General features: G+C 47.0%; 1 protein-coding gene across 1 annotated transcript in view; it reads left to right on the top strand.

Annotated features, from left to right (window-relative positions):
• The window catches only part of CHM (CHM Rab escort protein), an 81,425-nt gene that overhangs the window by 44,105 nt on the left and 20,893 nt on the right, over positions 1–16,427 (top strand). Inside the window, exon 9 of the mRNA XM_040442438.1 lies at positions 13,362–13,439. Coding sequence (XP_040298372.1) covers positions 13,362–13,439 — 78 coding nt within the window. The remainder of the gene's footprint in view (positions 1–13,361; positions 13,440–16,427) is intronic.

A 16,427-nucleotide genomic window follows, 5' to 3' on the forward strand; every position in this document is an offset into this window, starting at 1 on the left:
GTCACTGTGTACATACATTACTGATTCTGAGTTACATCCTGTATTATACTCCAGAGCTGCACTCACTATTCTGCTGGTGGAGTCACTGTGTACATACATTACTGATCCTGAGTTACATCCTGTATTATACCCCAGAGCTGCACTCACTATTCTGCCAGAGCAGTCACTGTGTACATACATTACTGATTCTGAGTTACATCCTGTATTATACTCCAGAGCTGCACTCACTATTCTGCTGGTGGAGTCACTGTGTACATACATTACTTATCCTGTACTGATCCTGAGTTACATCCTGTATTATACTCCAGAGCTACACTCACTATTCTGCTGGTGCAGTCACTGTGTACATACATTACTTATCCTGTACTGATCCTGAGTTACATCCTGCATTATACTCCAGAGCTGCACTCACTATTCTGCTGGTGCAGTCACTGTGTACATACATTACTTATCCTGTCCTATCCTGAGTTACATCCTGTATTATACTCCAGAGCTGCACTCACTATTCTGCTGGTGGAGTCACTATGTACATACATTACTTATCCTGTACTGATCCTGAGTTACATCCTGTATTATACTCCAGAGCTGCACTCACTATTCTGCTGGTGCAGTCACTGTGTACATACATTACTTATCCTGTAGTGATCCTGAGTTACATCCTGTATTATACTCCAGAGCTGCACTCACTATTCTGCTGGTGCAGTCACTGTGTACATACATTACTTATCCTGTAGTGATCCTGAGTTACATCCTGTATTATACTCCAGAGCTGCACTCACTATTCTGCTGGTGCAGTCACTGTGTACATACATTACTTATCCCGTACTGATCCTGAGTTACATCCTGTATTATACCCCAGAGCTGCACTCACTATTCTGCTGGTGCAGTCACTGTGTACATACATTACTTATCCTGTACTGATCCTGAGTTACATCCTGTATTATACTCCAGAGCTGCACTCACTATTCTGCTGGTGCAGTCACTGTATACATACATTACTTATCCTGTACTGATCCTGAGTTACATCCTGTATTATACTGCAGAGCTGCACTCACTATTCTGCTGGTGCAGTCACTGTGTACATACATTACTTATCCTGTACTGATCCTGAGTTACATCCTGTATTATACTGCAGAGCTGCACTCACTATTCTGCTGGTGCAGTCACTGTGTACATATATTACTTATCCTGTAGTGATCCTGAGTTACATCCTGTATTATACTCCAGAGCTGCACTCACTATTCTGCTGGTGGAGTCACTGTGTACATACATTACTTATCCTGTACTGATCCTGAGTTACATCCTGTATTATACTCCAGAGCTGCACTCACTATTGTGCTGATGCAGTCACTGTGTACATACATTACTTATCCTGTACTGATCCTGAGTTACATCCTGTATTATACTCCAGAGCTGTACTCACTATTCTGCTGGTGCAGTCACTGTGTACATACATTACTTATCCTGTACTGATCCTGAGTTACATCCTGTATTATACTCCAGAGCTGCACTCACTATTCTGCTGGTGCAGTCACTGTGTACATACATTACTTATCCTGTACTGATCCTGAGTTACATCCTGTATTATACTCCAGAGCTGCACTCACTATTCTGCTGGTGCAGTCACTGTGTACATACATTACTTATCCTGTACTGATCCTGAGTTACATCCTGTATTATACTCCAGAGCTGCACTCACTATTCTGCTGGTGCAGTCACTGTGTACATACATTACTTGTCCTGAACTAATCCTGAGTAACATCCTGTATTATACTCCAGAGCTGCACTCACTATTCAGCATGTTATAGAGCAGGTGGAGCTGAGCAGATTATATATAAAGAGAACCCGTCACTGCTCAGCTCCTCCTGCTCTTTTTCCTCCCCCAAAACAGCGCCACCCTTGTCCACAGGCTGTAAAGAGTATTGTAGTTCTGCCGTCGAGTACCAGAGAGCGCCCGGTGACACTGCCGGGGGAGCTTTGTGGAGGAGCGCAGCCATGTTTATCTCATCTTTGACAACCTCTTTTAGATCTGCTGGTTTAATGTTCTGTACTGATCCCCCATTACACTGTGTCTTATGCTCCAGTCACCTCTAGAGCTGTAGGCACAATTTTTCCTTGTTCCTTTTGTCTCCCAAACTGCAAGTCTTGACCCCTCATTGCTTTCCACTGTTTGCACCTTACCCCACAAGACGCCTCAGCGCTGACCTTGTACTTAGCAGAACTCCCCGCGCACATTGAACTCTGCTGCATTCTGATCGATGTGGTGTTTTCTACAATCACTAGTTTGCGCTTTTTACGCCTGGCGGATTATAACTGCGCGCTCTGAATGTGCGGGAGGTCTCGCAGCTTCAGTGCCTTCTCCAGTCACCTCCAGAGCTGCATCCAATGATAAGTGCAGGACCAGAATATCTCGGCCTCGTATGTAGATGCAGCCGCCGCCTCGTGCACCCTCCTGGGCGTCCTCTGGCCGCGGTGCCGTCCTCGCCGCTCTCACGGGTTATTTTTCCATTTTATCTCCCGTCTGATTAAAAGTCGAATCCGTCCATCACTGTGAGGTGAAACTAGTAAATAGCGCGAGGGGCGGGCCGCTGCTCCCGCCATTAACCAGGTCCCCCCGGCTCTCGTATCCCCTCAAAATTATATTTCTAAGTCCCAAATGTGACACTTGTGAGCGTTTTATCGCGGCGCAGTAATGAAGGATATTTCCCTCCCATTGTTTAGTATGTATAGTAAAGTGGCGCGCGCCGCGCCCATTCATCATCCTCCCCGCCGTTATCTGCAGCTTATCAGAATCAGGTGTCGTTTTGCGGGTGATTTCTTGCCGCCATCCTACATTCCATTTTAATGTAAAGCTCTTAAGCGATTCTGGCGGCCGGTTCCTCGCGTCTTCTCATCAAGGCTGCTGTTATATATGGCGCGCATACATATTTATGGGAAGAGCCAAAGACATTTGGAAGTCACATCCTCCGCTGATCGTAAACACAGCCACACGCGCCGCTGCAACCTTTACCCTCCGCGCCGCAGCTGCTCATTCCTGATGGAGGAGACCTCGCCGGGTTTATGGACTTGGCGTCCGTCCGTGTAGTCCTCACAGATGTTCAGGGTCCGGCGCGTCTCTGCCGTCCGATATGAAATTGTATTTATTAACATTTTTTGGACCTTCAGGTCACCGTACAGATTCACAAAGACTGTGCTGCTGCTCTATTTCCTCATCCTTTTCAGGAGCTCTGCTTGCTGTCAGTGAATTGGATCTTCCTTCTTTACACATGAACGTGTGCTGGCCGGGCCCGTGCTGCGGACCGCAATGCACAGGCACCGACTGTTGACTTGACATCACTTGAATGGGGTCTGCAATCCGCATTCGACTGTCCGCACCACAAGAAAGTAATGCTCAGAGGCGCGGAAAGAAAACCCACGTAGTGCTTCTGCGGGCTTCTGATTCGTGCCTCCGTTCGGCACCGCATCTCCCAGATCTCGAATGGGTCCACATCCGTGATGCGCTCAGCGGGTGCCCGTTTATTGCAGACCCGCTGTTTGCTAGGCAACGGCCGTGTGCATGAGCCCCAAGGCTGTAATGCTATCCCCCGTATGAGGGCTCGTTCTCCAGACCGATACATTGTAACGTCAGGAGGGAGCCTTGTGCTGCTGTGGATTGGATACAATTGTAGCGAAGCCTGAGCTGTGTGACGTATTGGGTCAGGATGGGTTGTCATCCTCTAGGTGTAAACAAGGATGTTTCTATTCACTGACGACAAGCAGAGGTCTTAGGTTGATTAGGAATTTGTATGCTAGAAGAGGCAGATAAGATGATTCAGGGTTCCCCTAGACCGCTGCCGGATTACAGGGCGGCAGGCGTCCAGCAGAGCGGAGTTTGTCTCCTCAGCAGAGGATGCGCCCGGAGGCCGATCTATCATCTGCTCCGCCGTGATGGATGGAGAGAGGCTGAAAGTAACTCAATAATCTTCATTTTCTTTGCCGGTTATTCACAGATCATTGAGCATTACCGTTAATAAAGCGTCTGTGCCCTTGGTGCTCGCGCCGCAGAAAAAGTCATTGTCATCTCCTGTAACCTGCCCGCACTGACACAGGGCTACTTACCTCTCACCACTGCGTCTACCTACCGTCTCAGCAGCTCCTGGGAGGGTCGGGGGCGCACCGCACGTTCTGACGAAGCTTCGTACAGTCAGGAGTTTTTAACTTCACTTTTTAAGGCCCTTAAATTGTAAAGGCGCCGCTGCTCTCCGAACATCCAGGGGGCGACAATCACTGGGCGCGGACCAGCGGGGTGCGGGGACTGTGCGGTGTGCGCGCTGTCCTCTCCAAAAAGACATTTACACCCACAAGTTCAGTTTTTACTTAGGCTACTTTTACACCTGCGTTAGGAGCGGATCCGTCTGGTATCTGGACAGACGGATCCGCACCATAATGCAAACGATGGGATCCGTCCTGACTAACATTGAAAGTTGATGGGGGACGGATTCGTTTTCAACTGCACCATATTGTGTCAACGTCAAACGGATCCGTCCACGTTGACTTACATTGTGTGTCAGGACGGATCCGTTTGCCTCCCCATCATCAGGCGGACACCAAAACGCTGCAGGCGGCCTCCAGAGCGGAATGGAGGCTGATCGGAGGCAAACTGACGCATTCTGAGCGGATCCTTATCCATTCAGAATGCATTGGGGCTAAACTGATCCGTTTTGGGCCGCTTGTGAGATCCCTGAAACAGATCCCACAGGCAGACCCAGAAACAGCAGTGTGAAAGTAGCCTTAAATGTATAGATTTTGCTGCTTCAGAGCTGAAAACCTACCTGCACCCCCTGCCTGTTCAGTGTCTGCAAAGCGTTTATTTTGATTATTTGCATTCTGGGAAATACCATCTTTACACCAATGCTGCACAATTATCCTGTGTAGGAAAAAACCATCCGGACCCCCTCTAGGAGCTCAGCTACACTGTTAGGAGGGGTCTGTCCACGGCCTTACTGACTGTTTCCAGTAAAAAAACTGCAGAATAGTGAGTGCAGCTCTGGAGTATAATACAGGATGTAACTCAGGATCAGTACAGGATAAGTAATGTATGTACACAGTGACTGCACCAGCAGAATAGTGAGTGCAGCTCTGGAGTATAATACAGGATGTAACTCCGGATCAGTACAGGATAAGTAATGTATGTACACAGTGACTGCACCAGCAGAATAGTGAGTGCAGCTCTGGAGTATAATACAGGATGTAACTCAGGATCAATACAGGATAAGTAATGTATGTACACAGTGACTGTACCAGCAGAATAGTGAGTGCAGCTCTGGAGTATAATACAGGATGTAACTCAGGATCAGTACAGGATAAGTAATGTATGTACACAGTGACTGCGCCAGCAGAATAGTGAGTGCAGCTCTGGAGTATAATACAGGATGTAACTCAGGATCAGTACAGGATAAGTAATGTATGTACACAGTGACTGCACCAGCAGAATAGTGAGTGCAGCTCTGGAGTATAATACAGGATGTAACTCAGGATCAGTACAGGATAAGTAATGTATGTACACAGTGACTGCACCAGCAGAATAGTGAGTGCAGCTCTGGACTATATAACAGGATGTAACTCAGGATCAGTACAAGATAAGTAATGTATGTACACAGTGACTGCATCAGCAGAATAGTGAGTGCAGCTCTGGAGTATAATACAGGATGTAACTCAGGATCAGTACAGGATAAGTAATGTATGTACACAGTGACTGCACCAGCAGAATAGTGAGTGCAGCTCTGGAGTATAATACAGGATGTAACTCAGGATCAATACAGGATAAGTAATGTATGTACACAGTGACTGTACCAGCAGAATAGTGAGTGCAGCTCTGGAGTATAATACAGGATGTAACTCAGGATCAGTACAGGATAAGTAATGTATGTACACAGTGACTGCGCCAGCAGAATAGTGAGTGCAGCTCTGGAGTATAATACAGGATGTAACTCAGGATCAGTACAGGATAAGTAATGTATGTACACAGTGACTGCACCAGCAGAATAGTGAGTGCAGCTCTGGAGTATAATACAGGATGTAACTCAGGATCAGTACAGGATAAGTAATGTATGTACACAGTGACTGCACCAGCAGAATAGTGAGTACAGCTCTGGAGTATAATACAGGATGTAACTCAGGATCAGTACAGGATAAGTAATGTATGTACATAGTGACTGCACCAGCAGAATAGTGAGTGCAGCTCTGGAGTATAATACAGGATGTAACTCAGGATCAGTACAGGATAAGTAATGTATGTACACAGTGACTGCACCAGCAGAATAGTGAGTGCAGCTCTGGAGTATAATACAGGATGTAACTCAGGATCAGTACAGGATAAGTAATGTATGTACACAGTGACTGCGTCAGCAGAATAGTGAGTGCAGCTCTGGAATATAATACAGGATGTAACTCAGGATCAGTACAGGATAAGTAATGTATGTACACAGTGACTGCACCAGCAGAATAGTGAGTGCAGCTCTGGAGTATAATACAGGATGTAACTCAGGATCAGTACAGGATAATAATGTATGTACACAGTGACTGCACCAGCAGAATAGTGAGTACAGCTCTGGAGTATAATACAGGATGTAACCCAGGATCAGTACAGGATAAGTAATGTATGTACACAGTGACTGCACCAGCAGAATAGTGAGTGCAGCTCTGGAGTATAATACAGGATGTAACTCAGGATCAGTACAGGATAAGTAATGTATGTACACAGTGACTGCACCAGCAGAATAGTGAGTGCAGCTCTGGAGTATAATACAGGATGTAACTCAGGATCAGTACAGGATAAGTAATGTATGTACACAGTGACTGCACCAGCAGAATAGTGAGTGCAGCTCTGGGGTATAATTTGGGTTGTAACGTTGGGTTTCATGTTTTGCTCAAGGATTTGTTATATTTTATATATGTTTATTTATTTCTTCCCCTTTCTGTTTTTTATGGATAGTTGGGGTTGTTGGTGGTTTCTCGGACGCTCTGATGTGATGCAGTATAACAGCCTGATCCGGTGTTTCTTTACTGCTCCTGACTTTGTGAGGTTCAGCACAATTGTCCGTCAGTGGATGCTGAGGGCAGAGTCACAGCCGCTGCGACGTTATAAATAATCTGCGGTGGTAACGTATAGAGTCCGTGTGTCTCCCCTTCCGGCATCTGTCTCCAGCTGATACCGGTGGATGGGTGCACTCCAGCTGATACCGGTGGATGGGTGCGCTCCAGCTGATACCGGTGGATGGGTGCGCTCCAGCTGATACCGGTGGATGGGTGCGCTCCAGCTGATACCGGTGGATGGGTGCGCTCCAGCTGATACCGGTGGATGGGTGCGCTCCAGCTGATACCGGTGGATGGGTGCGCTCCAGCTGATACCGGTGGATGGGTGCGCTCCAGCTGATACCGGTGGATGGGTGCCCTCCAGCTGATACCGGTGGATGGGTGCCCTCCAGCTGATACCGGTGGATGGGTGCGCTCCAGCTGATACCGGTGGATGGGTGCGCTCCAGCTGATACCGGTGGATGGGTGCGCTCCAGCTGATACCGGTGGATGGGTGCGCTCCAGCTGATACCGGTGGATGGGTGCGCTCCAGCTGATACCGGTGGATGGGTGCGCTCCAGCTGATACCGGTGGATGGGTGCGCTCCAGCTGATACCGGTGGATGGGTGCGCTCCAGCTGATACCGGTGGATGGGTGCGCTCCAGCTGATACCGGTGGATGGGTGCGCTCCAGCTGATACCGGTGGATGGGTGCGCTCCAGCTGATACCGGTGGATGGGTGCGCTCCAGCTGATACCGGTGGATGGGTGCACTCCAGCTGGTACCGGTGGATGGGTGCACTCCAGCTGGTACCGGTGGATGGGTGCACTCCAGCTGGTACCGGTGGATGGGTGCACTCCAGCTGATACCGGTGGATGGGTGCACTCCAGCTGGTACCGGTGGATGGGTGCACTCCAGCTGATACCGGTGGATGGGTGCGCTCCAGCTGATACCGGTGGATGGGTGCGCTCCAGCTGATACCGGTGGATGGGTGCGCTCCAGCTGATACCGGTGGATGGGTGCGCTCCAGCTGATACCGGTGGATGGGTGCACTCCAGCTGATACCGGTGGATGGGTGCACTCCAGCTGATACCGGTGGATGGGTGCACTCCAGCTGATACCGGTGGATGGATGCGCTCCAGCTGATACCGGTGGATGGGTGCACTCCAGCTGATACCGGTGGATGGGTGCACGTCTGAACGGTGATAGGTGCAAAATCCTACAGCAACGGATAATCCAAACCAAAGAAGATGGAGACAGCGCTGTTCTTCTACACGGACATCGGAAAGCTGTCAGTATCTTCTCCGGTGTGAATTATCCGCACACATTTACGTCAAAGAGGATGATGGGAGTCGTGTATTTCACTGCTGCCCATTCATCTTCAGATTTACAGTAATGGGTCCTGGCAGGTGTTGGATTATCCAGTGTTCTGGATTACTGGATGGGCATGGAGGTGCAAAGAACCGCTCAGATCTTAGATCTGTTACTGGGAAATCTGGGATTGAACCATTTTGACCCCAGCGATTCCCGCATCACTAATGATAAAAATAGTTATTTTAATATTTTTTAATGTCTTCCGGTCTGATGGTTGTGCCGTGTGATTGGCGTCCGGACTCATCGTCCCGGCAGCAGCCCCCAGCAGCAGCAGATGTGACGGACCCCCGGCCTCTCTTCTCTTCCTGTTCCATTAGTGTTTAATTAAAGCAAACAAGTCATCGCCGGCGTTCTCTGTGAAACGTGATGAAGATTTATTCTGGGAGTGACCTTCACCGTATTAACCGAAACCGTAATCAGCAGAATTAATAAAATAATCAAATTATACACAGCCTCATAAATCACGGCGTGCCGCGCTGTCAGGGCCCCCGCCATTAATGGCGGCTATTGTTTTGCAGCTGTATTAAAAAAATTACAACTGCTGATTCTTGCTTTGATAGAAGCTGAAATGGCATTTAAAGGCTGCGCAGAACGGGACGGCCGGGACAGGGATTTTCACAACTGTTAATTTCGACGTAATATGATTTGATGTCAGCAGGGCAAAGTTGAAGCCGAGTGCATCGTGCCAGGGTCTGTCAGCAGAACGCCACTGATTGCTGCTGACTGGAGCAAGTTAACTAGAGGGAGGAATATCACTTTAACTGTCTGTTGTGAGGGGTTAATGGACGGAGCAGAACCCAAAAATACAGCGTATCCCCAGTTATCCCAAAGGAGCCTCCCTGATAGCCATGGCATGTTCCTCACACCATCGTGCTGTCAGCGCAGCGTCCTCCAGCGTCTTGTCACCTCCTGCTGTGAGCCGCCAATCGGCACCGCCGAGCGCAGTCACTATCACAAGCCGGTCCGACTGTCAGCCCACGGGACTAGGTGTGATTTACTGCAAGTGGTAAAGTGGAGCCTGTACCCGGTATGAAAGGGCGGCAGGAAACATGTAAAAACGATTTGTAGGGGACGTGACGAGTCTTCAAGACGACCGGGAGCCTGAAGTAACGCGTTTCTATATGAATCTGATTTTGGTTTCTTGCTCCTTCTTTTAATGTTTTTTTGAGTTTCCACATTATTTGAGGAATACCCAACTTTTCATAGACCCCGAAATGCTCATTCTCTCCTGTTAGCTTGTTTAAGAGTGTTGTCCCTCAATGAAATATCATATCTATTGTTGAAAGCATGAGAGATTCATTTTTTCCATTTACATACATAAAACAAGCAATTTAGTGAACAGTTGTGACATTTACTTACATAGTATGGCTCCCTCTGGTGTTCAGTTACTTGCATAGTATGGCTCCCCCTGGTGTTCCGTTACTTACATAGTATGGCTCCACCTGGTGCTCATTGCTCAGTTACTTACATAGTATGGCTCCCCCTGGTGTTTAGTTACTTGCATAGTATGGCTCCCCCTGGTGTTCAGTAACTTGCATAGTATGGCTCCCCCTGGTGTTCAGTTACTTACATAGTATGGCTCCCTCTGGTGTTCAGTAACTTGCATAGTATGGCTCCCCCTGGTGTTCAGTTACTTACATAGTACGGCTCCACCTGGTGTCCAGTTACTTACATAGTATGGCTCCACCTAGTGTCCAGTTACTTACATAGTATGGCTCCCTCTGGTGTTCAGTTACTTGCATAGTATGGCTCCCCCTGGTGTTCAGTTACTTACATAGTATGGCTCCACCTGGTGCTCATTGCTCAGTTACTTACATAGTATGGCTCCCCCTGGTGTTTAGTTACTTGCATAGTATGGCTCCCCCTGGTGTTCAGTTACTTACATAGTATGGCTCCCCCTAGTGTTCAGTTACTTACATAGTATGGCTCCACCTGGTGTTCAGTTAATTACATAGTATGGCTCCACCTGGTGTTCAGTTACTTACATAGTATGGCTCCACCTGGTGTTCAGTTAATTACATAGTATGGCTCCACCTGGTGTTCAGTTACTTACATAGTATGGCTCCCTCTGGTGTTCAGTTGCTTACATAGTATGGCTCCCCCTGGTGTTCAGTTACTTACATAGTATGGCTCCCCCTGGTGTTCAGTTACTTACATAGTATGGCTCCCTCTGGTGTTCAGTTACTTACATAGTATGGCTCCACCTGGTGTTCAGTTACTTACATAGTATGGCTCCACCTGGTGTTCAGTTACTTACATAGTATGGCTCCACCTGGTGTTCAGTTACTTACATAGTATGGCTCCCCCTAGTGTTCAGTTAATTACATAGTATGGCTCCACCTGGTGTTCAGTTACTTACATAGTATAGCTCCCCCTAGTGTTCAGTTAATTACATAGTATGGCTCCACCTGGTGTTCAGTTACTTACATAGTATGGCTCCCCCTGGTGTTCAGTTACTTACATAGTATGGCTCCCTCTGGTGTTCAGTTACTTACATAGTATGGCTCCACCTGGTGTTCAGTTACTTACATAGTATGGCTCCACTTGGTGTTCAGTTACTTACATAGTATGGCTCCTTCTGGTGTTCAGTTACTTACACAGTATGGCTCCACCTGGTGTTCAGTTACTTACATAGTATGGTGCCACCTGGTGTTCAGTTACTTACATAGTATGGTGCCACCTGGTGTTCAGTTACTTACATAGTATGGCTCCACCTGGTGTTCAGTTACTTACATAGTATGGTGCCACCTGGTGTTCAGTTACTTACATAGTATGGTGCCACCTGGTGTTCAGTTACTTACATAGTATGGCTCCACCTGGTGTTCAGTTACTTACATAGTATGGCTCCACCTGGTGTTCAGTTACTTACATAGTATGGCTCCACCTGGTGTTCAGTTACTTACATAGTATGGCTCCACCTGGTGTTCAGTTACTTACATAGTATGGCTCCACCTGGTGTTCAGTTACTTACATAGTATGGCTTTACCTAGTGTTCAGTTACTTACATAGTATGGCTCCCTTTGGTGTTCAGTTACTTACATAGTATGGCGCCACCTGGTGTTCAGTTAATTACATAGTATGGCTTCCCCTGGTGTTCAGTTACTTACATAGTATGGATCCATCTGCTGTTCAGTTACTTACATAGTATGGCTCCACCTGGTGTTCAGTTACTTACATAGTATGGCTCCACCTGGTGTTCAGTTACTTACATAGTATGGCTTTACCTAGTGTTCAGTTACTTACATAGTATGGCTCCCTTTGGTGTTCAGTTACTTACATAGTATGGCTCCACCTGGTGTTCATTTACTTACATAGTATGGCGCCACCTGGTGTTCAGTTACTTACATAGTATGGCTCTACCTGGTGTTCAGTTACTTACATAGTACGGCTCTACCTGGTGTTCAGTTACTTACATAGTACGGCTCCACCTGGTGATCAGTTACTTACATAGTATGGCTTTACCTAGTGTTTAGTTACTTACATAGTATGGCTCCACCTGGTGTTCAGTTACTTACATAGTATAGCTCCACCTGGTGTTCAGTTACTTACATAGTACGGCTCCACCTGGTGATCAGTTACTTACATAGTATGGCTTTACCTAGTGTTTAGTTACTTATATAGTATGGCTCCACCTGGTGTTCAGTTACTTACATAGTATGGCTCCCTTTGGTGTTCAGTTACTTACATAGTATGGCTCCACCTGGTGTTCATTTACTTACATAGTATGGCTCCACCTGGTGTTCATTTACTTACATAGTATGGCTCCACCTGGTGTTCAGTTACTTACATAGTATGGCGCCACCTGGTGTTCAGTTACTTACATAGTATGGCGCCACCTGGTGTTCAGTTACTTACATAGTATGGCTCCACCTGGTGTTCAGTTACTTACATAGTATGGCTCCACCTGGTGTTCAGTTACTTACATAGTATAGCTCCACCTGGTGTTCAGTTACTTACATAGTATGGCTCCACCTGGTGTTGTTACTTACATAGTATGGCTCCACCTGGTGTTCAGTTTCTTACATAGTATCACTCCACCTGGTGTTCACTATGTATAGCAATGTGCATGTCCACCTACGGAGCTGAGGGATGGTGGTCACACATACTCATGCCCCTTCCCTACAGCCAGGTCTCTGAATACTGATCCTCTGCTCACTACAGGCAGCCAGTAAGAATAGATTTTTCCCTGAAGTCTCTGCAGTATCACCAGATCTGAGATGATCACTGCTGACTTGTGAGCAAGTACTGATTCTTTTCTGAGGACTTAGTAGGGACTATATTTACAGCTGCTACAGAGAGAAGTAGACTGACTGGGAATGTACTGGGCGCTATATTTACAGCTGTCAGAGGGGTAAGGAGACTTACTGGGGAATATTATCTACAGTTGTCAGAGGGGTATGAAGACTTTCTGGGGAATATTATCTACAGTTGTCAGATGGGAATGGAGACTTATGGGTGAGTATATTTACAGCTGTCAGAAGGAGAAGGAGACTGATTGGGAACTTACTGGGGACTATATTTACAACAACTGGAGGGGAAGGAGACTGACTTTTAGTGATGTGGTGCAGGGAGAGTGGGGGGTTTATGTATTGGCACCAGGCGCTGCACGCGACAGTCCAGTTCTTAGGTCCTAGGTTATACTTGCAGGTTCAGCGTCAGACTTGTTGCATCTTGCAGGATACAATGTAACACTCTGCTGATGATACGTAACTTTTTACTACTTTTCCACCATTTCAGTAGTCTGTAGGGTCTCTTATGTATCTCGTTCTGCCTCTTGGATACAATGTAATAAACACCAGCGGATCTGTTACCTGATAGGATGGGAATCGTAATAGTATTATAACTATAATATAACTATAGTAATATAATAGTAATATAACTACACTATAACTATAGTGTTATATTAGTAATGGATTTTTGTTCTTCTTCTTGCAGGATGAGCGCGGTGTTCGGGGGGATCTACTGCCTGCATCACTCCCTGCGGGGGCTCCTGCTGGACGCACAGACCTCAGAGTAAGAGCTTTCCCTTTAACCTTCCTTTATTTTTGGGCAAAGAACACAAGAAAAATGCTGCAGTCAATTAAGAGGGAAAAAAAAAAACTTCAAAGCTCTGGGCGGTATTAATGACATATCAAGCTTGATTAAAAGTAATCTGTGTATTGGTCTCCACAATGAGGGGAGTGGGGCCCACAGTATAGAAAATAAATTAATTTCCCCCAGTGATATTACTCCAGTTCCTGATCATCCAGGCTTGGAAGACAAATCATTCGAGCTGCCGGGGGGCTGGCGATGACTGATGTTAGTTTTTCTTCTGGCCTTACCAGTCTAATTGATTTTCATCAGATGACACAAAGCTCCTGTTATTGCGGAGTTTTTTTTCTAGATGGAGCTCACCTAAAGACTCATCAGATTAATCTTTGCTGATAATGCATGTCACTCCAGGAGAAAAGACTTTAATGAGTTCTAGGGAGATTGTTGTCATAAAGCACCCTGCCCTTTCTGTCCCTGAAGGTTGACTTAACCCCTCCGTCCCCGGGGAGCCGGGAGGCGCGCTTCACTTTTTGAACCTCGTTTTGCAGTGTAATCATTTATACATAACCAGCGATGAGTGACTTTTGTTGCATTTGGCTTTGATACTTATCTGAAATTACTTCACCTCTTAAATACTCCAGTCACTTCCAGAGCTGCATTCTCAGTAGCTCAGCTACATTTACATTCCTAATTTTCACGTGAAGAGACATTGCATTTCTGACTGTAAAGGGATCTTCGGCTACGATAATCTTCATACTCTAGTCACTTCCAGAGCTGTAGGACTCAATAGCCCTGCGTAGAATACTTTTTAAAGTCTAAATTTTCATATGATGTTGTATTTATGACTTAGTAATTACTTATGTTATTTTTTACTGTAGTCACTTCCAGAGCTGCATCCCCTGCTTAGAATCATTTTCAAGTCTAAATCATCATAAGATATTATTTCTTTGAAAATACTTTTCATCGATCTCCCTTACATCGTGTTTAGACTCCAGTGACTTCCAGAGCTGCGTACACATTTGTGTTGCTTGTGTCATCCTCTGGTAACATCTCTGTGCTGCCCCTTCTGGTTCAGTGTCTGCGCAGTAGATGTATTGTTTAGTCCCAGTCGCTGTGCTATGATGATACATTGCATTCTGGTAGATGTAGTGCTTCCTACATCAGACAATGGCATGCTCAGTACAGACCCTGCACCAGCAGGGGGTGCAGTGATGTCATAGAGCAGCCTGAGATCTCACATCACCTAAATACACTGAGTTATGTTATCTTGAAACATCAATATAATACACACCTCCAGTCACATCCAGAGCTGCATTCAAAGTTGTTATCCATCAGATTTTTGCTTACGCTCTGCTGCGTTGCTTTGGGTGAGATATAGCTTCTTTCTCCCACCATGCACCAGGTTCTACCTGTACAGAGAATGCTGCTGGGTCTAAGATTCCTGAAGGAAACCAGTAGCGTTGCAGCTTTGGATGTGACTGGAGCATAGCACTTCGGCGGGGCGGTGGCATTGCGCAGCCTTTCCTGTTCACAGAATAGAGCCATTTACACGTTATGTTTCTGCGGCTGCTTTCGTGTTCTCTGGACGGCTGTTCTGTCCCTGAGTTATGGCCGCAATGTTCGGGGAGCGGGAGGGAAAGGTACAAACCTCGCCGCTCTGCTCGCTAAAGGTGCACCACTTCTATCCAGGGCGTAAATCAGAGGCCGCGCTGTATGGGTTGGGTGTAATATGGCGGGGGGGGGGGATGTCGTTACTTCTGCAACATTGTGACAAATGGATGAAATCCCAGACAATTCCATTTCCTGCTCGATGCATTAAGTCTTCTTCCTCCGCCGTACAGTGTGATCGTGGCCTGCAGGGACTTCCTCGGCATGTATGAGCCCCGCAGGGGGCTGCGTCCGTACCTGGGCTGGAGATCACTGTATATAGGGGCCCGAGCCTACACATAATATGTGTGCATTATCAGGGTAACCGCCATCATTGCACACACCAGCCCTGACATCCGCAGTACTGCACTTCTGCATCTCACCACAAGGGGGCCAATGGGCCAAAGAGCCTCTCTCCGGCTAAGAAAAGGAAGGGTCAGTGGTACATTAGGAGCGGCCCCCATTCTGTTATTGCTGGGGCCCCTGCTCGTCTGCATGTGCAGCGCGTCTTTACAGGAAGTGTAATATAATCGCATGGCTGATATTAGACAATCCATCTCTGACGATGGGCTGATAGGGAAACAGTCAGCAATTAGCAATGTCCGCTTGCCTCTAATATCTGATGTCTCCATTTTAATAATAACTGTGCACTAGAGAATTACCTGTACGATGTCACGCTTCCCCATTACCTGTACGATGTCGCGCTTCCCCCATTACCTGTACGATGTCACGCTTCCCCATTACCTGTACGATGTCACGCTTCTCCATTACCTGTATGATGTCACGCTTCCTCATTACCTGAACGATGTCACGCTTCCCCATTACCTGTACGATGTCACGCTTCCCCATTACCTGTACGATGTCACGCTTCCCCATTACCTGTACGATGTCACGCTTCCCCATTACCTGTACGATGTCACGCTTCCTCATTACCTGTACGATGTCACGCTTCCCCCATTACCTGTATGATGTCACGCTTCCCCCATTACCTGTATGATGTCACGCTTCCCCCATTACCTGTATGTCACGCTTCCCCATTACCTGTATGATGTCACGCTCCCTCATTACCTGTACGATGTCACGCTTCCTCATTACCTGTACGATGTCACGCTTCCTCATTACGTGTATGATGTCACGCTTCCTCATTACCTGTACGATGTCACGCTTCCCCCATTACCTGTACGATGTCACGCTCCCTCATTACCTGTACGATGTCACGCTTCCTCATTACGTGTATGATGTCACGCTTCCCCATTACCTGTATGATGTCACGCTTCCCCATTACCTGTACGATGTCACGCTTCCCCATTACCTGTATGATGT

This window comes from Bufo bufo, chromosome 8, assembly GCF_905171765.1.
Source record: "Bufo bufo chromosome 8, aBufBuf1.1, whole genome shotgun sequence".
NCBI classification, from domain to species: domain Eukaryota; kingdom Metazoa; phylum Chordata; class Amphibia; order Anura; family Bufonidae; genus Bufo; species Bufo bufo.